The sequence below is a fragment of the Myotis yumanensis genome, unplaced genomic scaffold (genome assembly GCF_028538775.1).
Source record: "Myotis yumanensis isolate MYYU_CA2020_CCGP unplaced genomic scaffold, mMyoYum1.0.hap1 SCAF_1, whole genome shotgun sequence".
Taxonomy (NCBI): Eukaryota; Metazoa; Chordata; class Mammalia; order Chiroptera; family Vespertilionidae; genus Myotis; species Myotis yumanensis.
The window spans coordinates 10,508,550-10,535,987 of NW_027223752.1; the positions used below are offsets into that span (position 1 = coordinate 10,508,550).

General features: G+C 56.5%; 1 protein-coding gene across 2 annotated transcripts in view; it reads left to right on the forward strand.

Annotated features, from left to right (window-relative positions):
• LOC139009491 (protein Daple-like) overlaps positions 1-27,438 on the forward strand; it is a 106,835-nt gene that overhangs the window by 45,601 nt on the left and 33,796 nt on the right. The window contains exons 1-12 of one of the 2 annotated variants that reach the window (XM_070413777.1): positions 1,433-1,494; positions 6,444-6,502; positions 7,289-7,372; positions 9,805-9,945; positions 10,317-10,501; positions 11,240-11,321; positions 11,655-11,813; positions 15,528-15,674; positions 16,529-16,673; positions 19,494-19,678; positions 22,913-23,050; positions 24,388-25,428. In XM_070413777.1, the coding sequence (XP_070269878.1) occupies positions 1,479-1,494; positions 6,444-6,502; positions 7,289-7,372; positions 9,805-9,945; positions 10,317-10,501; positions 11,240-11,321; positions 11,655-11,813; positions 15,528-15,674; positions 16,529-16,673; positions 19,494-19,678; positions 22,913-23,050; positions 24,388-25,428 (2,382 nt within the window). In that variant the 5' untranslated portion in view covers positions 1,433-1,478. Of the gene's footprint in view, positions 1-1,432; positions 1,495-6,443; positions 6,503-7,288; positions 7,373-9,804; positions 9,946-10,316; positions 10,502-11,239; positions 11,322-11,654; positions 11,814-15,527; positions 15,675-16,528; positions 16,674-19,493; positions 19,679-22,912; positions 23,051-24,387; positions 25,429-27,438 lie in introns of those variants that run through there. The other variant, XM_070413772.1, reaches the window with a different exon arrangement.

A 27,438-nucleotide genomic window follows, 5' to 3' on the forward strand; every position in this document is an offset into this window, starting at 1 on the left:
ACACTTTAAGCAGTCAGAGCCTCTGAGTCCACAGAGGCGGCGAATGGCCTTCCTTCACAGCTCGGTGCAGGAAACCAGAGGGCCAATTCCTGACCCTCCCAATAGACCGAGGCCTTTGTGCCTTCCTCCTCTGAGCAGCCTGCCCGACCAGCGGTTCATCCTCCAGCTTTCGTTGTCTGATGCCCACCTTGCTGGTCCTGGGGTCCCAGAGGTGAATTGGCTGTCTCTGCTCCAGAGCCCCGAGCCCGTGTGGGGGCAGGGAGGGGAGAAAGCGTCCAGTACCAGGTCTGTTCCAGGGTGAGAGTGGGGTGAGCACGCTGTGCACGGAGTGCAGAGCAGGTCATGAGTTCTGCCTGGGCAGGGCAGGAAGACTTCCTGGAGGAGGGGCCGTGTGACAAGCAGAGAGCAGAGGGAAGGAGTCCAGGTGGGAGGAGCTCAGGAGTGGAGATGTGCGGGGAGTCCCCTGGGGAGCTGCAGGCTCAGGGCACAGGGAGGGAGGCAGTCTTCTGCGCCAGCGGAGTTTAGGTTTCAGAGGCTGGAGGGGAACGGAACTCCTGACGCTGCTCGGAATTTAATGTTTAACCCTCTCAGTGTTTACTTGCTCTCCTGTCAAGAGTGTCCTTGAAGTGCTTTCCGGGTCCCATGGAAACCGTCCCTCACAGCCCACACCACACAGCTCTGCTTTCTGGTGACGGGCTGGGAACCCAGAGGCCAGAGTGCCCAGTGGTTTGCTCCCCGGCCCTGTGGCAACCGAGGAAGGCGGTTCAGAATCTGATTGGTTAGGGGCAGTCTTTTTGCCGCTGAGAATGTTCCTTTAAAAAGCCACAGGGCTGCCTTCCTTCCCAGCCGTGGGCCTGGGGTTCTGCCCTCCCCGGTGCCCTGCTGGCCCCGTGACCTGCTGGGTCCAGCGTCTCCCGTGGGGGCTAACGAGCATTATGTCCTTTTCCCCGGCCTTACCCTTTTCACTTCTCCCTAACTCTCTCATCTCAACTCTCCAAGATACATTTTTTTATTTTTGCATTTGCAAAAATCTAAGTTCCTTTGAATGAGGAAGAAAAAGTAAGCGAGACGAATCCTCAGGCATTCGATCCTATTACTGTTTCCTGTCTCGTCCTGGAGGGAGCAGGTTCAGAAAAGCCCCGAAACGCTATTCCCAGTGCCAGGCGTGTGGCCGCTCCTTAGCTCCTGCGCTGCTGTTCAGTCCGCCCAGAAGGCAGGGCTGCTGGCGCTGGAGCCAAGAGCCAGCACTCTGCTCTTCAAGGAACTCGAAAAGCTTGCTTAACCCCAAGGCCAGGCGAGCGTGGCAACTCGGCCAAACGCCGGCCTTGTGAACGGCCCCTGGGACCTGCCTGGATACCAGACATTGTTTAGTCAACTTCTCAGCGGTGCCCGTACACAGAGCGAATGCTCCCTGGCTGCGGCCGCTCGCCATGGCTTCCGGCAGGACTGTCCTCTGTGGCCGGCCGAGGAGGGACCAGATGCTATTTGTCAAAGGTCTCTGTGTTCCCGGCAATGTTTGGGCTTTGAGTTTTCTGCGTGGGGGTTGGGAGGGACCCTTTCTCAGATTGTCCGCCACCACCTCGCCTACAGCCGGCACAGCCCCTGGGTCACGGTCTGCACTCTTGTGGTTGAGTCTCCTTTGCTGACCTTCAGCTGTTTGGTCTTAGGAGGCGGATTCGCTCTCGGCCTCTGCAGCGGGGCAGGCCGGCGGGTAGGGAGTCATTCTTGGTGGTGACCTGTCTGAGGGCCGAGGTGGCTGTTTCAGATTGTTCTACGGGATGTGGGAGAGCAGCCTTCCGTCCTCCGGCAGAGGCTGGCCGTTGCCCACCCGCAGCGGTGCTGGGGGCAGGGTGGCAACGTTGGTGCGGGTGACGGACAGACGCTGGGATAAGGAGGCCGCCGGCCTGGGTGCACTCGGGGGGGCCCAGGCACCATTGCCCACGTGACTCGGGGCCGGCCAAAGTCTGCGTTTGGTAAACGTTTGTTGAATGACTAATTAAACAAATGGGAGTGCCTGCTTATGTTGATGCCTGTGGGGGGCCACCTGTGTGGCGTTCTTGGTGGAAGAACTCTAGGGGAGGGTTTCCCAGGGCTGCTGTCCAGGTTGTGAGGTGGCGTGTACAGGTGCCTGCCTCGTACCCCATGGACCAGGGTGGGCATGAAGGATCCCCATGCGCCCACCCACGAGGACTTTGCTATCCACACTGTTCTCAGCAGTGCCCATGGCACTAACTCACGGTGGCCCCAACTGATGAGATCATAGACAGCTGTTCTCGTCGTAAGCAGGGCCCCCAGGAGGGCCCCCAGAGCTGTGCCTGTGGGGTGAGGCTTGGGATATCGTTACTCACTCAGGAGACATACACACGGGGCCATGGCCATGTGCAGTGCAGTGCTCTCTTTAAATCAGCGAGGCAGCCCCGTCACCATCCTTATGAGGGGATTGGTTTTCACATACGAGGCCAGGGAAAGCGTGGTGAGTGGTTGACTCTGGCACCTAAGTCAGAGGAAGGCAGGATGTAGGATTAGTAAGAGGATACATATATGCACTGACTTCTCACTTAACGTTGCCTGTAGGTTCTGTGACTTTAAGTGAAACTACGCATACGGAAACCAGGCTTACTCTAGGTGAATTGATATAATCAAGAATTAAGTTCCTACAGCATCTCACCATCGTTATAATGAAGTGGCGTTGACTGAAATGACATTTGAGGACATAAGTGCCGTCCCTGTGCCCTTCCCCTGGGACTCAATGCTGACAGTTCACGTCAGGCCCTCAGTCGGCAGACGCTGGTGAGCTGCTGCACCTCGGCCCTGGGATCGGGAGCTGGGCGAGCTGGAGCCCCGCCCTGGAAGGAATGTGAAGGAGGGACGACAGTTTCGGGAGGAAGGGGGTAGGAGAGATTAGGGGAAAGCAGGTGGGGACAGACCTGGGGCCAGATCTCAGTGTGTAACAGCCTGTTGGAGCCCCGTTCTTGCTTGTAAAAGGGAGTTAAATCCAACGGTAGCATGTTCCATTTCAGTGCAGCGATGGTCTGGGGGAGCGACGGACACGGAGGAGGGCAGAACTAGCCACTGGACTGGGTTAGCACTTCTGGGTGTGAGGCTTAAACCCTCAGCCTCACTGTGGACTTGCAGATCCTGGGCCTCTGGCTGTGGAGAGCTGAGTTAGCCAGGGGGAGGCGTTCCTGTGCCTGCGTCTCTCCGACCCTCCCTGCGGCTGGCTCACTGTGCCCGCCGACCCCAGCCCCCAGCACGGCAGTGTGTGCCGCTTGGGGCAGGAAGAGCTCCCTCCCGGGAAGGGCTGTTACCTTTCTTTACCTAATCCCCACCTTCGGACCTAAGTGATCATGTCGAGACCAGATTTATTTTCCGCACCCAGAGACCAGGAAGTGAGAACATGCAAATGGCTGCATCTGAGAGAATCGAAGAGTAGGACCAAAAAGGGGGGGCGCTAGGGATCGTGGACCTGGCCCCGAAGCTCGGTTTTGTTCCACGCGATTGGCAGTGGCCGAGAGTGCTGTGTTCAGAAGGACCCAGAGGCCTCAGGCCGGGCTCAGTAAGAAAGCGGTGTGATTGGCCATGTCTGCCACGGACTGGAGATGAGGAAGTCAGGGAATTGTCCAGCGCTGATCTGACCCAACCTGCACGTTTTAGAGCAGCGGTTCTCAACCTGTGGGTCGCGACCCCTTTGGCGGTCGAACGACCCTTTCACAGGGGTCGCCCAAGACCATCCTGCCTATCGGATATTTACATGATTCATAGCAGTAGCAACATTACCGTTATGAAGTAGCAACGAAAATAATTTTATGGTTGGGTCACAACATGAGGAACTGTATTTAAAGGGCCAGAAGGTTGAGAACCACTGCTCTACAGGTTGGTGTGGCTTAATCGTCCGCCTTGCAGCACAGCACGCGTGCTAACAGGTGGTTTTCCTTCTGTGGGAGCTGAATGCTGCAGACATCTGTAGCCTATGTGCAGCTTAGATCAGCATAAGTGAATTCCATTTCTGCTAAGAAAGACGGGGTGAGTTTCTCTGTGTCAACACTCCAGGAAGCAGGTAGTAGAGGAAGTAAGGTTTTTCTTAGATTCAGCTGGTAGCTCAGGCAGTCGTGGGATTCCCCGAGTTGTGAGGTTGTGGGTAGATGATGTGGAGGGTGCCTGATGTTGCCTAACCTTCCCCCACCCACTGTGACTCATTCACCAAAATCCACGTTGCTTCATACCCTGCCCCCCATTTCTCTAAAAACCAACTCTAGTAAGCAAGCTTAACCACAGAGCACTTATTTATTTAACATACTTTATTGACTTTTTACAGAGAGGAAGGGAGAGGGATAGAGAGTTAGAAACATCAATGAGAGAGAAACATCGATCAGCTGCCTCCTGCACACCCCCTACTGGGGATGTGCCCGCAACCAAGGTACATGCCCGTGACTGGAATCGAACCTGGGACCCTTTAGACTGCAGGCCGATGCTCTATCCACTGAGCCAAACCGGTTAGGGCCACAGAGCATTTATAATTGGACAAACACCATGTTCTCTTACCTCTGGGCCTTTGCATGGGCTGTTCCTGTGCCTGGCACGTTCTCGCTCACCTACCTCCTAACCTCCCCTCCTCACTTTGGGTCTCAGCTCAGAGGCCATTTCCTTTAAGAAGCCTTGCCTGACTCTCACTGCAGACTCCTGTCCTCCTTCCAGGTTCCCTCGACATTTTTCAGATTTTGTTCATTGTTGATTTTCTTGGTCTGAACGCAGAGGACTGTGTTGATTACGACAAAGCTCCCAGCGGCCAGAGCACATGGGTGCCTGGAAGGGAGCTGTGTGTAGATTTGTTTCTTCTTTGACTGCTTAACTGTGTCACTGAGCCAATCTCATTGGCAGGGACCCAGGAGAGAGTGGTATGTATGTTTTGAAACTATTCAAAACCCACAATCTGGTAGATTGATGAAAATAGCAGTTCTTCCTATTCCTGAAATTCTGTGAGAAATTGGGTGTCAGCCTCCCATGAGAAATGAGGGAACTTGTGCTGCTCTCTCTTTCTCTCTTTTTTTATATGTTTCATAGGAATCCATGTAGGGATGAAAATCACAGGATGCACTTGTGATCAGCACGTTTTTATTCACTCAGCGTAGTGAGAACAAGCACAGCGCTGCTCCCCCAGAATGAAGATTTTTCTAAAATTAACTCTCCACCTAGAAAATGGTTTTCCTTCCTCTGTTATAAAACTCAGCAAACAGAAGTCCATATTTTTCTAATGGTGCGCTGGATCAGATTTAGGTTTGCCTTGATGCCTGCTGGGTGCGAATGAATGAATGAATGAATGAGTGAATGGCTCATGGTTGTCAGTGTGTAACTGCAGGGTGCCAAGGGAGCAGAACCCTTTGCTCTTTCACTGAGCAGCCTCCGACTGTAACTTTAAGCTCGTGTATGTGTGTGTGTGGTGTGCATGCAGGGTTTCTGGTCTCCTCCTTTTTTATGCTCTTGCTATCAGCAGTGAGCCTGTGCAATGCTTGTTCCCACTGTCAACGCTGTCTTCCTCTGCTGTGAACAGAATTCATAAAGATTTCCTGTATGGACTCTGCCTTCTGTGTCCGCTCTTCTCTATTCTCAAAGCACTGGTCACTAAGGTGTCGTTGAGCATCACTTAGGCCAGTGGTTCTCAACTTCGGCTGCACATTAGAATCACCTGGGAATCTTTTAAAAATCCTGATGTCTGGGCCTCATCTTCCAGAAATTCTGTTTCTTTGTTATGGGGTGGGGCCCAGACATCAGGATTTTAAAAAGATTCCCAGGTGATTGAGAACTACTGCCTTAGATTAAAGCACTGAGAAACGGAGCCTCTGGGAGGGGATTGGTGGAGTGAGTTTGTGGCCTTTGTACGCAGGAAGTATGAGGCCATCACAAGTGACACGTACATGTTGTCGGGGTTTTCTTTGGAATGCTTCAGCCGAACATCGGTACTGAATTACGGGGAGGTGAGGGGTGGGATAGTTGTGCAGGATGTTGATAACGTGAAGCCGGGGGTGAATCCGGGGGCCTATCGATCTGAAACGTTACACGAGGAAAAGGGAGCGTTGTATGCAGCCTCGTCTTCGAGCCGACGCAGTGTTTCCTGCGGAGACGCCTCTCTGCCTTTGGGCTTTGCTTCCCACACACACTAAGAAGAGATGCTGATGGTGAAGTTCGTGGAGCATCATGGGAAGGAAGATACTTATGATATATCTGAGTGGAAAAGGACCACAAATAGTTATGTACAGAATTCCCATTTGGCTTAAATAATATACAAGCCCATATGTAGGAAACAGATGGCGTGTGTACACCCAGGTCGAAATCACTGGGTAGAGAAACGATTTTTGTTTTTAGCTTTTCTACGGCACACTGGTATGTCACTGGTGAGATACTGTGAACAGATGAGTCTAATTAAATCTGTTGCTCCTTTGATTTAGGGAAGAGTATGGAGGAAATTAAGAAGGTGCTGTTGCTGGTGCTGGGCTGTGCCGTCCAGGTATGGCGTGGGCAAGGGTGGAGGGGGCCTGGCCTTAGCCATCTTGTGTGTGGTTTGTGGGGATGACTCCCCCTTAGTGAGTGAGGTCGGAGGGAAGCTGACATGTCCCGGCTTCTCGAGAGAAGGGAACACTCAGTAGGTGGCAGCCGATTCTATACCGGGACACCTTTGGCAAGAAGCAGGTGGAGATCCCTCAGCCCAGGGTGCCTCAGCAAATCGTCCCCAGTATAGGGACGCCTAGAGCAGAGAGCAGCAGCCACACACAGCCTGGGGCCGCATCTGACCCGCCATTCTCGGGAAATAAACGTTCGAGGGAACAGCCCCACTGGTTCCTTCCTGTACTGTCTCCGGCTGCTCGCACAGCAGCACAGCACCAGGCAGGGCTGAGACTAAGTGGCCCGCAGACTCTGAGATGTTTTTACCATCCAGCCCTTTGAAGAAAACGTTTGTCGCCATCTGGCTGAAACCAGGGGTTCTTGATCTTTCCTGGTTTAAGAATCACTGGAGCTTGGTTAACGTGCAGATTGCTATGTTTCATCCCCCCCCCCCCCCCCCCCCCCCCGTCTTCAGCCCGATGGGGCTTTTTAAGAACAAGCACCCCAGGTGACTCTGATGTAGGTGATCGGAGAAACCTCAGTCTAAGGGGCGGTGGGGAGGACAAATTCTTGGTTACAGAGGAGGAAGCCAGGGGCTGGTGGGCAGGTCGCTTGGAACCTTTCTGTGGCTGTGGTGGGCTCAGGTTGCCCTCACTCGCAAAATGCTTCCATAACACGCGTTTCCCCGCAGTGCGAGAGGAAAGAGGAGTTTATCGACAGAATCAAACAGCTGGACATCGAGACCCAGGCCGGGATCGTGGCCCATATCCAGGAGGTAGGTGTGTGGCTGGCTTTGTGGGGCTCGGCTGTGGACCCCCACTCCCGTGTCAGCCAGGAGGCAGGTCTCTCCACCAAGGAAACATTGAAAGAGGACATCACCCATTAGCGATTTTACTGATTTTAGGTTTCAGATACCACAGAAATATTGAACCTGTTTGAAAAGGTAGTCATCAGCAAGTTAAAAGAAAATGGGGGTAAAAATTTGAAAAAAAAAAAAATTTTTAAAAAATACCTCAATCAAGTCTTCTTTTGCCTCCTCTTCTTGCCTAATATGGACTCAGACTATTTTTAAGTGCTGTCAAGTGGTTTGGACTCAGAACTTGATTTACAGGCCCTGAAAATATATTCTGGCAAATGTTGCCCTGCCTCACACGGTTGATCATCAGGGAGAAAGGTTCTCCGTTTCTGTCAGTGACATGGCAGAGAAACGGGCGGCCACCCCCTTGGGAAGGGAGAAACCACCAAGTCCTAGAAGGGCTGTCGCTGTCGACTCGGCCCCTGGCGTGGGGTCGGAGGGCTCTGCACCGAGGGCAGTCCCTCCGCCATGGAGCCAGGCGGAGGTGGTCACATCAGAAGTGGTTTCCCTGGAAACCGGGCCTGTGGGGGCAGCACCGACCTGGGAGTGTGTTTCCCTGACATCCTCCCTGCCTCCCTCCAGAAGAAGCCTGTACTGTATGTTTTAATTATCTTAGGAGAAGTGGTTCAGCCTTCAGTCTCATTGGACAGATGAGATGAAGGCATGAAAAAGACATGAGCAGGAGCACATAGGAGCAGGTGTGTGACTGGCAGGGGCAGCTGCACACAGCTCCCCAGGCCGGCACCGGGGACAGGCAGGGCTGATGGGTCCCCAGCCCCCAGGCACCATGGGGTGATGGGCTCTGAGTCAGCGCTGGAGCCGGAGGTGGGAGCGGCTTGTCGCAGGCGAGGGGAAGTGAGCATCGTCGTAAATGCACTTAGCCATTCGTGGCAGTGAGTGGCCACCTGTTAGCCTGAGAACCGTTCTGCCTTTTAATTTTCCTTGTGTGTCCACGTGTTTTGAAAATGTGTGTGTCTGGGGACTAGGTCTTTGCCACTCGCCGCCTTCCCTGCTCAGCCAGTAGGATATTTACAATGAAAGGGGGGTGGGATGCAGCCAGTGGAGTCCCTAGTGATTACACATTCAGGGCTGGCTGTGGGGACTGGGCTTCAGAAAACACTCAGGGGCCCGGCCCCACAGGAGGCCCACGGAGGCAGCATGGGGGGCGGGGGGGGAGGGGGGCAACATGAGCCTTTAATAAAGCTGCTCGTGTGACCGATGTGCCCCTGCGATTGTGTCCCAAGTCCCCTTTCCAGACATAAGAGGCCTTTCCCAAGCATGGGGATGGCGCAGGTCTCGAGCCAGCCTGAGCCCCGGAACCGGGCCCTTAGGGTGCCGGGTAATGGGCTGAGATTTCTCGTGCTCCTCTGAGATCTGCCAAGCCCGACTTTTCCCTTTGAGAGGTGGGGAGAGGTAAGGACATGGGTGTCATTTGAGAATGCGAAAGGCCCTGTTTTCTTGTGGGGTGTTTTTTGTTGTTGTTTGTTTGTCTTTTAAGTTATTTTCTACCTCCATTTACTTCTCTGAAAAATGGAAGAACTTTTTTGGTGCACCTCACTGAGTAGATTCCCGTTTGTTTTCCCCTTTTGAGGCCCGAGTGCACTAATACCTCATCTTCCCACACTGAGAAGACGGGGACCGGAAACAGACCTTCTGCCGCCTCCGGCTGGTCTGGGGGGTCAGGGTGAGAAGGGCAGGTGGGCAGTCGGTGGAGAGGCTGCCGGGCGAGGACCTGGCGGAAAGGGGACAGCCAGGTGGGCCTGCGCGGCCTGTGGAGATGAGATACAGGCTTACCTGGGAATTATTATGAAATATTTCCCCGAAAAATAACAAGATTGTTACGTACCCAACATTCGGACATAAGCGTTTTAATATTTTGCCATCGTCGAGTTAGATTCTAAGGAGTAAGGCGCTATTCCTCTCCTTACCCGCCCACTCCCACTCCCAAGGGCCTCCCTCCTTTGTGTGATAGATGGATGGTGCTCGACTGAAAACCTCTGAGGACAGTTTGGGGAGCGACTGCACTGTAGGGGGCGCTTGTGGTATTACAAGGAGGCTCATAGATGATCGGGGACCCCCGTCCCCTCCAAACTAGTGGCAGCACAGTGGTTTGTGTGCATGAAGAACTCGGCGGCAGGGAGAGTGGCTGCACTTACTAAGGAGCCGCCCGCCCGCCCGCCTGCCACAGAAACTTCATGGCTGAGGGTTAACGTCAGTGAGATGGGTCAGCTGTGGCGGAGTCAGCCTGGGCCCCCGAGGCTGGGCCTGTCAGGGGAGGAGGGTGCTCTCGGGGACCCCCGCAGCTGCTCCCTGCCCGGCCTCTGCAGCCCCGGACCCGTGTGTGCCCTCAGGTGACCCACAACCAGGAGAACGTGTTTGACCTGCAGTGGCTGGAGGTCCCGGACGTGGCCCTGGAGGAGCTGGAGGCCCTCTCGCGGAACATGGTCTTTCACCTCAGGAGGCTCATAGACGATCGAGATGAGTGCAGGGAGGTGGGTTTGCGGCAGGTGGCCCAGCAGCCCGTGGGGCCGAGCTCCTCCTCCTGACTCTTCCTCTCAAGCCTCTCTTTCTCTCATGGTCCAGTTTCCAGGGGCCTGCAGGGCACAGTCACCTCCCAGGCACCTGTGTGAGGATCGACGTTGGGGTGGGGGCCCTGCTCCATCCACACGCCCCTTTCAGTCTCACTAAACATACCCTCGCTTTTTAAAAACGTACGCCACCTTCCTCCTGCTTCCCTCCTGGTCTTGCAGTATCGGCTGACATCTCTTTTGCTTCCATGTTCTGGTCCTTTTCACCAAGTTCAGGGCGGGCACTGTGCCAGGCACAGGAGCACGCCAGTGAGAGCCCTCTCTGCCCGCCGTAGCTGATCGTGGACCTGACTCAGGAGCGGGACTACCTCCAGGCGCAGCAGCCGCCCAGCCCCCTCAAGTCCTCCAGCGCCGAGTCCACACCCAGCCCGACCAGCAGCCTCTCCAGTGAGGACAAGCAGCACCTGGCCGTGGAGCTGGCGGACACCAAGGCCAGGCTGCGCCGCGTCCGGCAGGAGCTGTGAGTCCCCCGGTGACCCGTTCTCGCTGCTCTTGGCCGTGTGTCACCAACACGTTTCTAACGCCTGGTTCACTGCCATGCGATGCAGCAAACGGGGGAGCTCTGACCAGCACCCTGGAGTGCAGGCTCTGCTCCGAGCTCGGGCCCTGTTTGATCGTGGCTAGTCCACTTTCTGCCACCCCCCCCCCCCGCCCCCGGGGCCTGCACAGGAGGGGCTCTGCTGGGCCTTTAGGGCTCCTGCCAGTCCAGACATTACAGACAGAGCAGCAGCCTGTGTTCACCCTCAGGCCCAGGGTGGGGGTTGAATGGCCACACGCTGGTGTGTGTGTTCTTGGCTGGAGGGAGGATGTGTCTCGCCCCGCATGGCGAGCCTGTTCCCTCTTTCCTGCAGCTGTGATGTCACCTTGCCCGTCATCTCGGGAGCTGCCCGCCTTCACCTGCCCGCCAGTGGGCCTCGCCGCCTGCCTGGCTGTGGAGGGGCGCAGTGGCTCCTGGGGTCTCCTTCCCTGTCCCGCACCCTCAGAGGAAAGCTCACTGTCTGGCGGGTGTAGTCCGAGAGCAGGCATTGAAAACTTAAAAATGACATTGGAGTCGGGAGCGATTCGCAAGCCCCACACGAGACTCCCTTCTCACGCCCAGAAGCCAGGTCCCCTTTCCTTTCCCGCTGTGGTCTCCCAGGGTGATGGGCTTTCCGGGCGCTTCCGAGGAAGCCCTCACCACGTCCTCCCATCACGCCAGGGAGGAGAAGACAGAGCAGCTGGCGGACACCAGGCATGAGGTGGATCAGCTGGTGCTGGAGCTGCAGAAAGTCAAGCAGGAGGTGAGTGGAAAGCCTGTTGTGTGTGGAGGGGCGAGGGGCTAGGACGCCCAGTAACCATGGCCCGAGGTCCAGGAATGTAACCGCGGGACCTTCCAACAAAGGCCTGTTTCCTTCCCGCTCAAAGCAGCGCTGCCTGAGAGCCAGTTGTCCTGAGAGTTGCTGTGGGGATGACATGTTTCAGTGACGGCGTGTGGGGCCCCCCCCAGGGGCCTGCACATGGAGCCGCTCGGCCGCCAGGACCTGGCTTCTCCTGGGGCTGCAGGGACTTGGGCCCTTTCTCCCCAGCCCGGAAGGCGCCCTGAGCCAGGTCCCCTGCCTTTGCCCACCTCCCAGAACATCCAGCTGGCTGCCAGCGCCCGGTCTGCTCGCGCCTACCTCGACGAGCTGGACTCCCTGAGGGAGAAGGGGAGCCGCGTGGAGAGGCTGGAGATGGAGCTGATGCGCTTCAGGGAGAAGCTGAAGGACGCGGACTTCTACAAGGCCCGCATGGAGGTGAGCCTCTGTCCTGGAGGAGGGGGAGGAGCCGCGATGCCTCCCCAGCTGCCCTTGCACCAGGCCTGTCTGCACGACCCCTGGGCCTCCCTCTGTGAGTGGCAGGAATAGGGTTGGGAATATGGTTGAAGGGCCCTGATTCTTTTAGGATTTTTCCTTCTCTTACTTCATGCCACAGTGATGACCTTTCTATTCACAAATCTTTTTTTTATTATTATTATTAAGACTCTTGTAATTTCTGTGGCTAAATCTTGCCAGAACTGTTCCGTCATCTATAAAACAGAGATAGTTGCCCGGGCAGGGTTGGGGTGGGAGGCCGCTCTCAGCTTTGTCCTGGGAATGGTCCGCTGGCCCTGCTGGTGATGAGAGGCATCAGTCTGCAGCACAGACAGGTTCCGGGACATGGCACACTCACTTCACCAGAAGTGCCACAGGTGGGAGGGTCCCAGACAGTCATGTACAAGCTCCCCCAGACCGCTGCCTCCGCAGCCCTCCTGCACACCGGGACCGGATGCAGCCCCCACACCTCACCCTGGAACTGCCCCGTGGATGGGGGGGCGTTTCGGGGCCCGTGCAGGCTGCCTTGCTCAGTCACACAGACACAGTGACCGAAGGCCTGTGTGGCCCGAGCCCTGCGCCGGGAGCTTCCGGGCTTCTGGAGGGTTTCAAACGGGAACTCCTTTTCCGTGTTCTCAGCTTCCATGCCTCTGGATGATACGGCAATGTTTTTCATAACGATTAATCATTTTGCTGTCCAATTAGTAATGCCTTAGGCCTGGTCGGTTTGGCTCAGTGGATAGAGCATCGGCCTGCGGACCAAAGGGTCCTGGGTTCGATTCGGTCAAGGGCACGTACCTCCGTTGCAGGCTCTGTGCAGGCTCCGTGCAGTTGCTTGCGTGCAAGAGGCAACCAGTCGATGTGTTCCTCTCACACCGATGTTTCTCTCTGTCTTTCCCTCTCTCTTCCACTCTCCTTAAATAAAAAATCAATGGAAAAATACCCTCGGGTGAGGAATAGCAACAACAAAAACGAAAAAACAAAAGAAAATATTAGTCATGCCTTAAATTTTGCATTAGTTTAATGAGTTACAAGAGAAAGCGTGTGGTTCATGGAGCCCAGGCCAGGGTAGAGGGTGAGTCACACTGTTCTCGGGGCCCATGTGCCAGGGCCCAGGGAGCCGTGAGGACGGTGCTGCACTCACGTCCTTAGACCGTGGTGGCTCCACCAGCCCCGCAGACTGTGCGCAGGCCCCCGGTCAGCCCTGCTCGGCCAGGTTTCCTGTGTGCACCTCGAGCCCCCGAGGGGAGGGACAGGGTCTTCAGCGACTGCGTGCCTGGGGCCTGGCGCACACAGGGCACTTGGTAGTCACCACACAAGTACAAACCCATCCCCCAGCAATGAAAACACTTGAAATCTGGGGAGAAGGACGGGGAGAAGTCACGAGGTTTTGTCTCCTTCCAAATGGTGACGCTTCCGGTGCGATGGGCAGCGGGTCAGAGAGCCGAGGACGGTTCCCCTCCACTGGGGGACCAGCCGTCAGGCCTGGCCTGTGACGTCCTCAACGTGGCCCCTCAGCTGTTTGCTGGGTTGGGTCTAGCCTCTAAATAGCCTCCGGTTCAGTTGGGGTCAGGCCCTCGGGGGGCAGGCTGGCTGTGGGCAGCTGCAGGGGTGTGGCTCCTCCCTCGTCCTGGCCACGCCCGTTGCCAGCTCTAGAACCCTGGCACGGCTTCTTGCGGTCTGGTCTCTCACTTCTGAGGTGGCAGGGTGTGCAAAGCAAGTTTAGATATTTCTGATGCCTAATATATGGCGAAGGTTGATGCCGCCAGAAAATGGAAACATATTTGAATAGTAGCTGTAAATCACTTGGTTCCACGCTGTATTCTGCTTCTGGACACTTGTCCATCCCTGCTTGTCTCCAAGCCTTGCAGGGCCCAACTCACTCGCCACCTCTGATTCCCCCTCATGGCGTGACTCAGCTGACAAGTGTCACTGAACACTTCTGGGAGGCCCACGAGAACAGAACGGGAATAGTCCTGCCCTGCAGGACGAGCCTACGGGAGGGGGACAGGCCAGCTCAGTGTTGCCTCAGAGTGGGCACTGGGGGAGCCCGAGCATCTGACTCACCCGGTGGGACAGAGTGGAGCTGCAAGCACTTCTCAGAGGGGGCAACTCCAGCTGGGTTCTGAAGGCCGAGTAGGAGTTGGTTGTAAGGCTGAAGGGGCAGGCTGTGCTCTGGGAGCTCAGGGCCTGAGCGTGTGGTGATACTGGTGAGTACTGGTGGGTAGACTGGCTGGAAAACAAGGTGAGGATGCTGGGGCCGCGGCCAAAGAGGGAGAGCCGGGCCTCCTTCCTGCTTGTGCCCCTCCATGGGCTCCAGCTCACATCGTTGATAGTAGTCTGAGCCTCTTCCTCTCCCTCTCCCCCCACCCCCCCACCCTTCAGGGCTCTGTTAGAGAACACAGGTCTGGAGCTCTCCAGCTGAGTTCAAGCCCCAGCTTCACCCTCTTGCTGTCTTTATGGCTTGGGGCTCATTCCTTAATTGACCCACGGCAGCCTCTTAGTGTGTAGGAAGGAACTGTGCCTGCCTCCCCCTCGGGGCTGCTGTGAAGAGTGAATGTGCAAGGACAGAGGGCACCTAGTGCAGAGCTGGGGATGGGCAGAGAGACGGTGCCCAGATGACTCCAGAGTATGAGCAAACCCTTCCCACCGCCAGGCTTTGATCAGAAATGTGTCCACTGATGGGAGGTCCACGGCTTCCCTCCTACCAAGAATCTTGGGTTCTGGGCCCTGTGGGGAAAATGAACACAAGATGGAAAAGCAGCAGCTACCGCCCACTCCCAGTCGTTAGAACCCATGAGTGGAGCCAGCCTTGGAAAACTGCCCACCGAGAGAAACGGTCACATCCCGTGTATGTGTGTTCCCAGACTGTGAAGGCACCTGGGAGAGACTCAGCTCCCTAAGACACCGAGTGATTCTGGGAGGCTCCTGGGGCAGGAGCAGAGATGAGGGGAAAGAGCTGAACGGCTCCCCCGTGTGTGCTGGGCCCTGGGACAGGAGTAAGTCCAGCAGACTCCTCCCATTAGGGGGCCTGTGAGGGCCCAGCCATGGCGTCCCACACCCAGAATGTGCCTGACACCCAGAGGCCCATAGTATTGTTTGTTGTGCCTTAGCCCTCATTTCCAGGAAACGGCCGAGAGCTGTTGTTTTTCTAAGAGGACGTGAGTGAAATGTTCAAATAGGAACTGGGTGTTGAACAATAGCTCACCCATAGCCATTTATTTCCAGGACCCAGATCAGAGGAATGGCTATTGAACTGAGGGGCCTGGACTCAGCCCTTGAATCTGGGACAGACTCTTAGCCCCCACCCCTTCCTTGTTGAGCAAAGTCCCATACCTGTCAGCAGGCGCACTCGTCCAGTAGACGAGGCTGTACATGTCAGACACTCCAACACCAGGGCTGGCAGGAAGTCGACGCTGAAGAGGTGTCCCCTTCCCAAATTTAAACAGTGTCTCAATTCAGAGGGTTTTTCCATAGAGAACGTGCATCGGGCCTGGCCTAGTGGAGAAGGGGCAGGTGCTCAAAAGCGGAGACAGAACGTCCGCGGCAGCACGTCACCCTGAGGTGCAGGTTGGAGTCCAGATGCCTGAAGAACGCGGACCTCAGGACCCCGGGGGCCTGGGTCTGATGGTTCTCATGTATGTGTTTGCTGACCAGGAGCTGAGAGAAGATAACTTCACTTTGATTGACACCAAGTCCATTCTGGAGGAGCAGCTGACTGCGGCTCGGGCCCGGGTCGATAAACTGTACGAGCTGGAGAAGGAGAACCTGCAGCTGAAATCGAAGCTGCATGACCTGGAATTGGTATGACAAGTTGTTGTCAGCATGTGAACGACAGATCGGGGCAATTTCAGGTGCATGTTGTGCCCTGCTCTGACTTCCTGCTCCTGGGTTGGTGCTGCTGCCGACACAGTGACCCGCTCACTGCGGAGAGTTGCTTGCAAAGCTCACCAGCCTGAGTGGACACCACTTAAGGCCCTCAAAAGAGAGAGGGCCTGACTGTCGTGTTGCTTTTCTGTAAGGATGGGTGTGCATGGGCGTCTTTTGCAAAAAAGGGCATTTGTGGTGTGGATTGAGCTGTGATTTGGGAGTTCCTGCAGTCTTTCCAAGACGTATTAGGCCTGCTAAGGGGCCGCAGAGCTGCCCGCTATCATATCACTTGCCTTAAAGCCCTGTGCTGCACGCCACTTTGTTTAGACACCACTCAGAGACGTCGGGTGTCTTCATCACCTAGGCCCGTGGTCGGCAAACTGCGACTCGCGGGCCACAGGCGGCTCTTTGGCCCCTTGAGTGTGGCTCTTCCACAAAATACCACGTGCGGGCGCACACATACAGTGCGATTGAAACTTCGTGGCCCATGCGCAGAAGTCGGTATTTTGTGGAAGAGCAACACTCAAGGGGCCAAAGAGCCACGTGTGGCTTGCGAGCCGCAGTTTGCCGACCACTGACCTGGGCCACTGGGTCAGCATGTCTTTTAGTGGCTGTAGGTCTCCCAGCTGGGCCCTGTGTTGGTGTCACTTCTGTGCAGCTGTGCTTTTGGAAGTGAGCAGGTGCATGGAGGCCCTTCATCCTGGGGGAATGAGGGTGGATGCACGGGGCAGGGCCTGTCCAGAGGGGGGCATGGGGGCATCCTCACCGCTCCCCTCTTCCTGTACTAGGACCGGGACACAGACAAGAAGCGCATTGAGGAGCTGCTGGAGGAGAACATGGTCCTCGAGATTGCACAGAAGCAGAGCATGAACGAGTCCGCCCACCTGGGCTGGGAGCTGGAGCAGCTGTCCAAGAATGCAGACCTGTCAGACGGTAGGCAGAGCCCCTGGGGCCTGGGAGCCAGCATGGCTGCGGCTTCTCCCTCATCCAGGGAGCTGAGCCCTTGGCTCTGAATCTCATGTGTCAGCCCATCCTCACCCCAAGTGAATAGGATTTTATTCAAGGGCCATTTGGAACTGTTTCATTGCAGTTCTCCCCAAGGAGAACGTGAAGGGTCTGGCAACCTTGAAGTCAGGACATGAACTACAAAGTAAGTGTTGCCAGATTTCTCAGCTCCCATGTGGACAGTCCCAGGAGCTTCCAGATGACAGCATGCTGACACCCAGAGGATGTCTTAGATCTTTTCGTGGGGGATTGAAAGCTCTGGATGGCAGGAGCCTTCCCCAGTGGTCACTAACCTGCATTATAACAGAGGCCTGGGCTGATTTCCTCTGTTCATGTCATCATCGGGCAGATGGGTGCAGTCTGTTCTCTGTCTCCCTGGGCAGGGCCTGCTAAGTGTCTGCTTCTCAGGAGAGCCAGGCCTCTTCCCCTCTCTCTTGTGTTTGCCCCCTCACAGCCCCCAGAGGAGGTGTGGGGTTGGACAGGGGCAGTCAGTGCACCCGGCAAACAAGTAGCCAGTCCCTGTGCTCAACAACATCACATGTGCACCTGAGGGTGCAGGCGAAGGTGCGCTTAGATCTCTGCAGCGCGCAGGAGGGCCTTGGGCTGGTTTGGGGGGTGGGGGAGGTGCTGCTTTTCCAATTCTGATCAACATTCCTAAGCATCATGGAGAGGCTGTTGAGAGCAGCTGGATAGTCCTCTTCAAGGGTCCCCATCAGTTCCAAACCTAAAATCAGTTCATTGAACTGTGAATCTGTGTGAGAAGTCCGTTCTCTCTGTGGTTTGGAGTCTCAGCACTCCTGGGACCAAGGGTGGGCACAACAGGGATCTCTGCTCTGGGAGCTCAGGTTCATGGGGAGGACACTGCCCCCTGGTGGAACGCAGGAGTGGTGCCGGCTGGCAGGGACCTCTCAGACCTAATGTTTCTGTTAGAGACCAGGGAGGCTCTTGGGTTGGGAAGCCAGCCTCCCTGACTCAGGCCCTCTGTGTAGTGTGTGAGCCCTTTCAGGTCAGTGCCCGTGACTACTTCTTGGTGTTCCCACGCCTGCTGCTTAGCTGGTAGCTCATGACAAAGCGTGAATGGACTTTTGCGTGGATGGTGTGGTGGCTTCTTGAGTCAGAAAGGCCTGGCTTCAAGTCCTGGCTCCTCCACCTGTTAGCCAGGTGACCTCTTTTAAACCTCCGTTTTCTTATCTGCAAAATGGGGGTAATGAAGCTGCCTCCCAGGATTGCTATTCGTGTCTCGTGAGAGGAGACGGTGAAGCCTCACGCTGGGCCTGGCCCCCGGGGCCCCAACAAAGGATGGCTGTCCTCATCGCCCTTGTTGAATGAAAAGATCCCCATTGCTCTGGTTCTGGGGGTACTTGTGAGCGCAGCACCCAGTAGAGAACCATTGGTTGTTTTCCCAATAAACTGTTGTGTCATCTCAAGAGCCTCTGAGGCGCTGGCCTTTAGGGAAGAGGAAATGAGGCTGGTCATCAGCTCCACTGCTGCACTTGGAGATCCTTCACGATCATTTCCCAGGAGACAGAGCCGGGTGTGAGGCACTGAGTGAGACAGGAGTTGGGCGGGGTGAGTTGCAGGACAGTGGGGACCCATCTAATGCCACAGAACCATACACTTAAAAATGTTACTTTTAAAGTGAATGCTGCGAAGGTGCCATCTGAATGAGCACAGGTTGTGACTTAGTGGAGTTTTCAGCTGTTAGTGTCGTTGGTGGCCTTGTCAGGATGAAGCCCATGGCGTGTTTCCGTGTGTTGACAGCAGGCGTGTTTGTCTGTGGTGTGCGCTGAGCTGGAGTTGGGCCACGAAGGTTCATTTGCTCCACTGCTGAGCTGCCTGCTGCTTCGGGTCTTCAGTTCGTTCTGGCTTCTTGGGTCTGTGCTGCTGTCCTTGGTGGGCGATGGGAACGTCCAGCTTCAGGTGCTGCGGTGACAACCGGCGTCCCCTCTAGGTCCTTCCAGCCCCGAGGGGGTGAATAGGAAGCAGGTGGGGTGCAGCCCTAGGAGCAGTGCAGTGTGATAGGCTCCCGGGTGAGGATGTGGCCCTGGAGGGACAGGTGAGGGAGCACCCTGACCCCTCATACGTTCATTTACCTAAAGTCACGCACCCGCTTGTGGCAGGAAGGGGCCGAGAACTCTGGTTCTTCTCGGGTCTGTGCTCCCTTTTCTGTTCTGCGTTCAAGCTGTTTAAAAGCAAAGGAGGAAATCTGCCTTCTTCTATCTTTACCTTATGTTGATCTCGCTTAGACTTGCTCAAGCAATTTAGATATACTGTCTCATTCTTTTTCAATGCAATTGTGAAAGCACAAAATGAAATCTCTGTCCTAAGGCCCTGCCCAGGGATGGTAAGTACTGGGCATACTTGCTGCAGAGCCTCTACCACCTGCAGACACACTGGTCATTTATCACCCCCCCACACACACCCTCAGCTGAGCCACCCAGACCCCCACCACTCTGAGGGCTGGCACAGAAAACACCATCTCTTACTCTCTGAAATCCTTGACTTGATGGCCAGGTTAGAACTTGGTAAAAAGTGGTTCCAGCAGTTCTATCTTGAGGTTTTGCATTGGCCTCTCCACCGTCACCTTCTTTCTTCTTAGCTCTGGGTTACTCCCCTACCAGACCCCAGCTGAGCCAGGTGCTGACAGCAACAGCACCCTGTGGACAACGGAGGGCACCCAGCCGACCACCCCAGGCCCCTCAGACTTAGGGCTCGGGGTGATGGCCCTGACCCGACTTTGCTCTTCAGCCTCCAGGAAGTCGTTCGTGTTTGAGCTGAACGAATGCGCCTCCAGCCGCATCCTGAAGCTGGAGAAGGAGAACCAGAGCCTTCAGAGCACCATCCAGGGGCTGCGGGACGCCTCCCTGGCCCTGGAGGAGAACAGCCTCAAGTGCGGGGAGCTGGAGAAGGAGAACCAGCAGCTCAGCACGAAGGTAACTGCGGAACATTCGGGCAAGCAGGTGTCGGTGAGGATGCTCAGCTGGGAGAAATGTGGGATGCAGGGCCACCACAGTTATGGTAGCGGGACACGCGTCCTCATGGAGCAGAGTCCCAAGGCAGCATGACCTGTCCCTGCAGCAGTGCGACCAGACTTGAGGGACGTCTGTGTGCCTCGTTGCCTTCACCTGTGCAATGGGCATGACTCCTTAGCCCCCGGCCTCTCAGGCCCCACCCCTGTTCCTCTCTGGGTCACTTCCCTGTAGGAAACCATGGCAGTCCTGCTAGAGCCCTCGGGAGGCCTGTCTTGGCTCCGAGTCCTGGTAGAAGGGAGGGACTGCAGTTCCCACACCAGAGCTGTCCTGGGTCCGGTTCCAGGAGCCCAGGCCAGGTGGCCCTTCTGCTCCTCCCCCCGTCCTGCTCAGCCCGCTCGGGGCCTGGCTGCCTCTGTCCTGACCAGCGGGGCTGGTTTTGCTTTCTCCCCCGAGCCTGGCACGTCATGGGTCCTCCCAAACGTTGGGTGGATGGTGCGTCTCGGCCGTCAGCTGAGGACCATAGGGGACATGGCCCGACGCTGACTTTCCTGGAGCCAGGGCACAGCCTTGGACACGTCCAGATGGCATGGTCACTCGGGGCATCTGAGAAGGGAACAGGGTCAGCCAGGACACGGCTGCCCGGAGTCCCAGGCACCCTGGTGCCTGCTTGGCTCTCCCACCACCCGAGTGTCGCCCAGGCTGTAGTCTGACTTTGCCTGAAACATCTGTAAACCATAGTTCCCGAAGTCCACGCCCTTCCCTGAGACTCACCACCCTTCTGTGGGCCTCAGAGAAGGCGCCCTCCCTGCCTCATTTGTATCGCTATCCTAAGTCCATTCCTTCAACCAGGAATCCTGATTTTGAGAGGAAGAGGGACAGTCTTTGGAGGCCTGTCATGGGAACACAAGCCCGACATGGGGGCTGCTGAGCAGGTCCCTGGCCCCTGCACGCTCTGGGGACCGAGAGCCTCACCACAGGAGTCCTCGGCTCAAGCCTGGTGCCCACCCGGAGAGGATGGGAAACCCCTTGGGGCCAGCTCCCATCCCAGCCCAGCGAGCTCTCCCTATGGGAATGGAGGTCCATCAGGGATGGACAGGACTAAGGGCCCCCGTTCCATGGCAGAAAGAACCAGGCGAAGAAAGATGGGGGGTGTGTAGCAGTGGTGGGTGGGACATGGGCAATCTCATCTTCCTGCTAAAAGCAACAACAATCAGAAATGCCAAGGTTTGGAATCACATTCCTTTCTCTGTGTGGGAAGGGGCGGCAGAGGTGAAGCATTAAGAGTAAGATGGTGGGGGTTGGAGGACACACACCCCAGGCCCCGGCTGAGGGAGAGCAGGGCTGGGTCGGCCCATGGCTGTGCGTTGGGCTCTGCCGCATCCTCACTGTGGGGCTCTGGGAAAATTGCTCGAGGACTCTGAGCCCCGTGCCCTTCTCTGAGGGTGAGTGACAGCTGCTCCCGGCTTTCTCCTCGGGGCAGGCTCCCGGGCAGGCACCGCCCTCAGAGCAGATGCTGGTTCCCTGCTGAGCCCAGACCTGGTGCTAGGAAGCGGGGCGCGATAAGGAAGGAGCAGAAAGATGTTCTCGCTTTTGAGGAAGACTCAGACATGTGGCATGTTACAGAGCAACTGGCTATTGGCCCCGTGCTCAGGTCTCCATGTTGGGGGGCGGGGGCATGGTGTGCTGACGGTGATGTGAGGACATGACTATGAGCCCCACCGTGCCCGACCCCCATGGAGAAGAAGCTCGCCTGGCTCCTGCTTCCGGAGGAGTATTGAGACAGTGCCCACACCTATGAGATAAAGGCAGGGGGGCCTCACCCCAGGAGAAATAGGCAGAGCCCGCATTAGAGCAGCGATCCTTCCGGGAGCTTTGCAGACCCACCTGTGCCAGGCTGCGCCCCAGACAGGCCAGTCGAGCAGGCTCTCGGTCCTGGCTACTCACTGGGTCACTGGGCATCTGAGGGTCCTCCCCCGAGAGGGTCCAGTGGGGGACCTGGGGTCCAGGGTCTGTAGGAGCTCTGAGAACCACCTGGTCTTTGATCGTGGAGATCCACTGTGTTAGTTTTAGAGCAGCCACCCCAAACCGGCAGCATCAGGGTCACAAGTCCAAATGCAGATTCTTGGGTGCCAGCCCTGACTGTCAGAAGCTGGGGGGGAGGTGGCGCTGGCGCTCTCACAGGGGTCAGCGGTGGTTGTCGTACCTGCCACCTGCCAGGTGTGTGCTGAGCACTCCCCCTGACAGAGCTGGTGACCATGCCTGCTGCTTGCTGCCCTGTCAGTTAGGGACACCCGCTCGTGGTCACATCGTTAGCAGGGAGCAACCCTTTCCCCCTCCTGAGTTTGGCGTCAATGGGAAGGGACAGCAGCAGGGGCCTGGCCTGGGAGCCCCACCTCAGGTCCCGCCCTAGGTACTGAGCCTGCATCTGCGTCCATCACGGTGTTCAGGTGTCAGGCACAGAGCGTGAGATGTGCGGGTTCAGGCAGTCCGTGTTTAGAGAGTGGGCTTGGTGGGCCCTGCAGAAGAGCTCTGTGTTGGGCCACTGATTGGGTCATCGTCCAGGCAGGACGGAAGGTGGTCTGGCCTGGGGCAGGCAGTGGGGGGTGGAGGGGAGCCGTATGTATGGGGGACAAGGACAGGCCTTGGTGACACATTTATTTGGAGGGTGAAAGGAGGGAGGGAGATGGCAGAGGACCTCTCTGAGCAGCTGGGTGAATAGGAATGTCACCAACTGGATGAAGTCCCTGTGGGACATCCAGCAGTGGAGTCTGCTGGCCCCAGGCATGTCGCCTGACACTCAGGATAGTAGTGGACAAGGCCTAAGACGGAAGCAGTGAGAGTGAACAGCGGTGAGCTGGGAGGGAAGCTGACCGATTGGTGCCCATGACCTTTTTCTCTACCATGAGCTGGAAGTGCATGCCATGGGCTGAGAGGTGATGGTCAAGGGTGTGGGGAGCTCACTGCACAGCCAGGCCTGACCTGGGCAGCGGCTCAGGGATGCCATCTGGAGCCAGGCTTCCCTCTTCCCGCCCTGCCAGTCTTGGCAGTGGCTGTTCTGTCTCCCCAGGAAGTGGTCAGGAGGGCTTTTCCTTGAGAATTACAGTGTTCTGTGGGGTGACAGGGTTCGGGTCTGCTGTAAAACACAGTTCACTTCCTGAAACTGACCTTTGCACGGCTGGGTCTTCGGCTCTGCAGATTGAAAAGTTGCAGATCCAGCTGCAGAAGGAAAAGCAGAGCAACCAGGACTTGGAGACCCTCAGTGAGGAGCTGATCAAAGAGAATGAACAGCTGCACAGTGACATGGAGACCCTGAAGGCGGACAAAGCCAGGCAGGTAGGGCCTCCAGAGCGCAGGCCTCCCCTGGCGCCCCTGCCGGCAAGGGGGAGTGTCCAGGATCACAGCCGTGTCCTGGTCATTGATCAGTGATTCCTGGGTGACCAGTTTCCTCGTTCACCTGCAGCTCAGACCAGCAATCCTCAGCTGCAGCAGGGGGATGGGGACAGGTATTGCCTCCCAGGGACACTGGCCATCTTGTTTTTGATTGACAGGACTTGGGGGAGGAGAGGGAAGGTGCTCCTGGCTGTGGTGCGGTGAGGCCAGGGATGCTGCTCAGTGTCCTGCAGCCCCTGGGACAGCCCCGCAGGACAAGGAATGATCCCGCTCCAAATGTGCAGCGTCACCCTGAGAACCCTGGCAAACCTCCAGGGTGGATTCGCCTGGCACTACAGCAAGGAAGGCAGCCCAGCGCTGGGGCAGCGGCTCAGTGATGCCACCCAGAGGCCGGGCTTCCTTCTTCCCGCTCTGCCAGCATTGTCAGTGGCTGTTGTGTCTCCCCAAGAAGTGGGCAGGAAGAAGGTGGCGGGTGAAGAGACAGAGGGAAGGCCTCCCCAGACCCTCTATCGACATGTCATTGGCCAGACCCAACATGTGACTACCCCTAGCTGCAAGGGAGGCTGGGAATCAAATACTTGAATTTTTCAGCTTCTCTAGTAGAGCAAAAGAGTGGGGTTGGGATAGTGCTATGTACAGTGAAGAGACAGGCCAGGGCCCCCTCTCTTGTATGGCTTATAGTCTAGAAGGCAGAATGATAAGTGACCAGCCAGGTGACTTCAGACGAGTGCTATTGAGGGAATACACGTGGGTCCAGGGAAAGTCTTACTAAGTGCAGGGCATTTAGAATCGTGGTGCGGGGCTTCTCTGAGGAGCTGGCACTCGCACTGAGCCCGGGAGGATGAGAAGGAGCCAGTGATGCTGACGGCCGGAGGGTGGAGGCAGGTGAATATTCAAGGCAGAGGGAAGATCACGTGCGATGTCTGCAGGGGGAGTGTGGCGTGAGGAGCAGCCACTGGGGTGGGCGGCCAGCTCGGGCCCCTGTGGACCAGGATAAAAAGCATCAAGGAAATCACTTCCATTGTTTTAAGGAAGAAGAGATGTCGTTTCTGTTTCTAAGTCATCTGGCTGCTGTGAATGTGTTTTGACTTGAACTGTCTCGGGGATCTCTGTGCCCTTCACCTTGTGTCCGTATCAGGCCTCTGGGAAACGTTACGACTTCCTTTGGGTCCATGGTGGGGTGTCTTTCCAGGCCTACTCTTTAGTCCCCCGGTTTGGACCAAATCACCGAAATACGTTCATGCAGCCACCTGTGTCATTTCCATTGTGTTTTCCTGTAGATCAAGGATCTCGAGCAAGAAAAGGATCATCTCAACCAAACGGTGCAGACGCTGAGTGAGAGGTCAGAGGTCAGCAGTGAGGTCCGCGTGCAGGACATGGAGAAGGAGAACAGAGTCCTCCACCAGACGGTGACGGAGACCAGCAGCAAGCTCAGCACGCTGGAGTCCGAGCGGCAGCAGCTGCACCGGGACCTGGAGCAGGCGAAGGAGAAGGTGGCGCGGGCGGAGGGGCTGGAGAAGGAGATGCAGCGGCTGGAGAAGGAGAACGAGAGGCTGGCCAGGGAGGTCACTTCCCTGACAATGGCCACCGAGAAGGTCGACGCCCTGGAGCGCGAGAGCCAGGGCCTGTCACTGGAGAACCGCCAGCTGCAGAAGTCTCTGGACACCCTGCAGAACGTGTCGGTGCAGCTGGCAGGCCTGGAGCGGGACAACAAGCAGCTGGACGAGGAGAACCGGGAGCTGCGCCGGATGGTGGAGGCCATGCGGTTCACGGGCGCCAAGATGGCTCAGATGGAGCGGGAGAACCAGGAGCTTGAGCGGGAGAAGGAGGAGCTGAGGAAAAACGTGGAGCTGCTGAGCGCCCAGAGCAAGAAGTCGGAGCGCCTGGAGCTCAGCTACCAGAGCGTGAGTGCCGAGAACCTGCGGCTGCAGCAGGCCCTGGAGCGGGAGCGGGGGGAGCTGGAGGCGCAAAACCAGGCCCTGCAGCGGGACCTGGAGGCCCAGCGGCTGGCCAGCAAGCAGCTGGAGATGTCCGAGAAGGACAAGGAGGCCCTGCAGCAGGAGGTGGCCCAGCTGGAAAAAGACAAGAAGCTGCTGGAGAAGGAGGTGAACCGGCTGTGGCAGCAGGTGGAGTTCAAGGACACGGTCCTGGACGACATCACCACCAAGCTGTCCGCCGCCGAGAAGGAGAGCCGCGCCCTGGACAAGGAGCTGGCGCGCTGCAGGGACGCGGCCACCAAGCTGAAGGAGCTGGAGAAGGACAACAGGGACCTCACCAAGCAAGTCACCATGCACACCAGGACGCTGACGACCCTGGGAGAGGTGAGCGGGGTGCAGGCAGGGGGACGCGGGGTTGACGTCTTTGTCCAGAGCCGCACAGGTGTGCCATGAGGGGTGTGCTTTTAGACAGAACCGGGACTGTGTGTGCTCCTTCGATGTCTTCCTTGGTTCTGAACAGGGTAGAGCCGAAAGGTAAGAAGAACCGGGTGAAACTCGGCTGTTCTCTCACTGCCCGGAGATAACCACGGACTATAGTTACTCCAGCGTTCTTCCCATGCATATCCGTGCACACGTGCACACGCACGCACGCGCACACACACACAGGACACCTACTCTCTGCATCCTAACCCTATTGTATTTGTTAGGGCTTTTTTGCGTTACATTAAATAGGCTTTAAGCCACATATAATTTACTGTAATTATTTTTTTGGCATTTAGGCTGTTTTCTATTTTTTCTATTTAATTTATTTTTTCATAAAACATTTATCCCCGTTATGCCCTCTTTCCCCTCCTCCCACCTCCCTCCCACAATCACCACACTGTTCTCTCATGTCCATTTGTTCTCGCTTTTTTCTTCTCTGATTTGCTCAATCCCTCCACCACCTTCCCGAACACCCACCCCCCAGCAGAGCTGCCTGCCAGCTCTCTATGCATGAGTGCATCTCTGTTTTGCTTGGTAGTTCTATTTGCTCATGAAATTCCACATATGAGTGAAATAATACGGCACCTGTCTCTCTCTGACTGGCTTATTTCACTGAGGATAATGCTCTCCAGGCCCAGGCGTGCTGTCGCAAAGGATACAGTTTCTTCCTTTCTGTGGCCGAGTAGTATTCCGTGGTGTGGATGTACCAATGGTTTTTAAGTCAGCACGTCCTCATCTTGACCCCTTGCTCTGCGTCTTTTAAGATGTTTGAATTCTCCTCCACACTTTCATGCCCCCGTTCAGTTCTCAGCCATCTCCTTCTCCTTCTACTTTTTACTTGTGTGTCTCCTCTCCTTTAATTTGGGCTCCGGCCGAGGGAGGGCCGAGTGGCCGGGAGCTGTGTGGGGAGAACCCAGGGCCGTGGGCTGTGGGGTGAGAGCTTGGACGTCAGCCGTCCTGGTTTCCTGCGTGGAGTCATCCCCCCCATAGTGCCGGGGACATCTTCCCGGCACATCTCTACTCTCTGGGCAGCTCTGGCCTGGGGGTGGGGGCCTCCACTATGTTACGGAACACTGGACGTGTACACCTTCACAGAGATATTTTTTCCTTAGGATTAGCCTACGAGTATAATTACAGGACCAAAGGGTGTGGGTTGTCTTACAGTTTCTTGGTAAATGGGTGGCCTGCTTCCCCGGAACCTTCGGCCTGGGCCACCTGGGTGTTTCTGCAGCGTGTTGGAGGGAATACTGTTCTGGTGCAGTTTCATCCGAATGGCCCGACATGGAAGCTGAGCCTCAAGCGTGTCAGAGTTCAGTGTGGCTGTTCCCAGGTGGCCCTGAGTGCAGCGCCTAGGGCACCAGGCTTCCATCCTGGGGCTCGGCCATCCCCTGGTGGAGTCCTCTCCTGGCTCCTTGGCATGTGACCAGTAGAGGAGAAAGAGAGTGAGTGAGAAAGACCACCCTTCACGGGGCAGAACCCAGCCACACGGCTGAACCTAGTGACAAGGGAGGCTGGGAAGTGTGTTCCAGGAAGAAAGGGAAATAGATGTGGTGAGCACGGGTCTCATGTTCACAAGAGTACAATCCTTGCAGCTGCAACCCATAGTCCCTGCCTCTGTGAGCATGGGTTAGGTTTTGCTGCAGTAACAGGTAGCCCCAGAATCGCAGTGGACCGCCACATCCAGGCTTACTTCTCACTCACAAGAGTCCAGGTAACTCTCCTGGAAGCCTGTCACCTGTACTGGGACTCAGCCGCTTTGATCTTACGGCGCCACCATCTCAACACAAGGTTTGGGCGGTTGCCATGGCTGGGGAAAGGCCGCTGGCAGGTTACACACCAGCTCTTCTCAGCTGCAGCTGGGACGTGACCCAGGTCATTCCACACACAGCCCATCGGCTGGAACCGGTCACT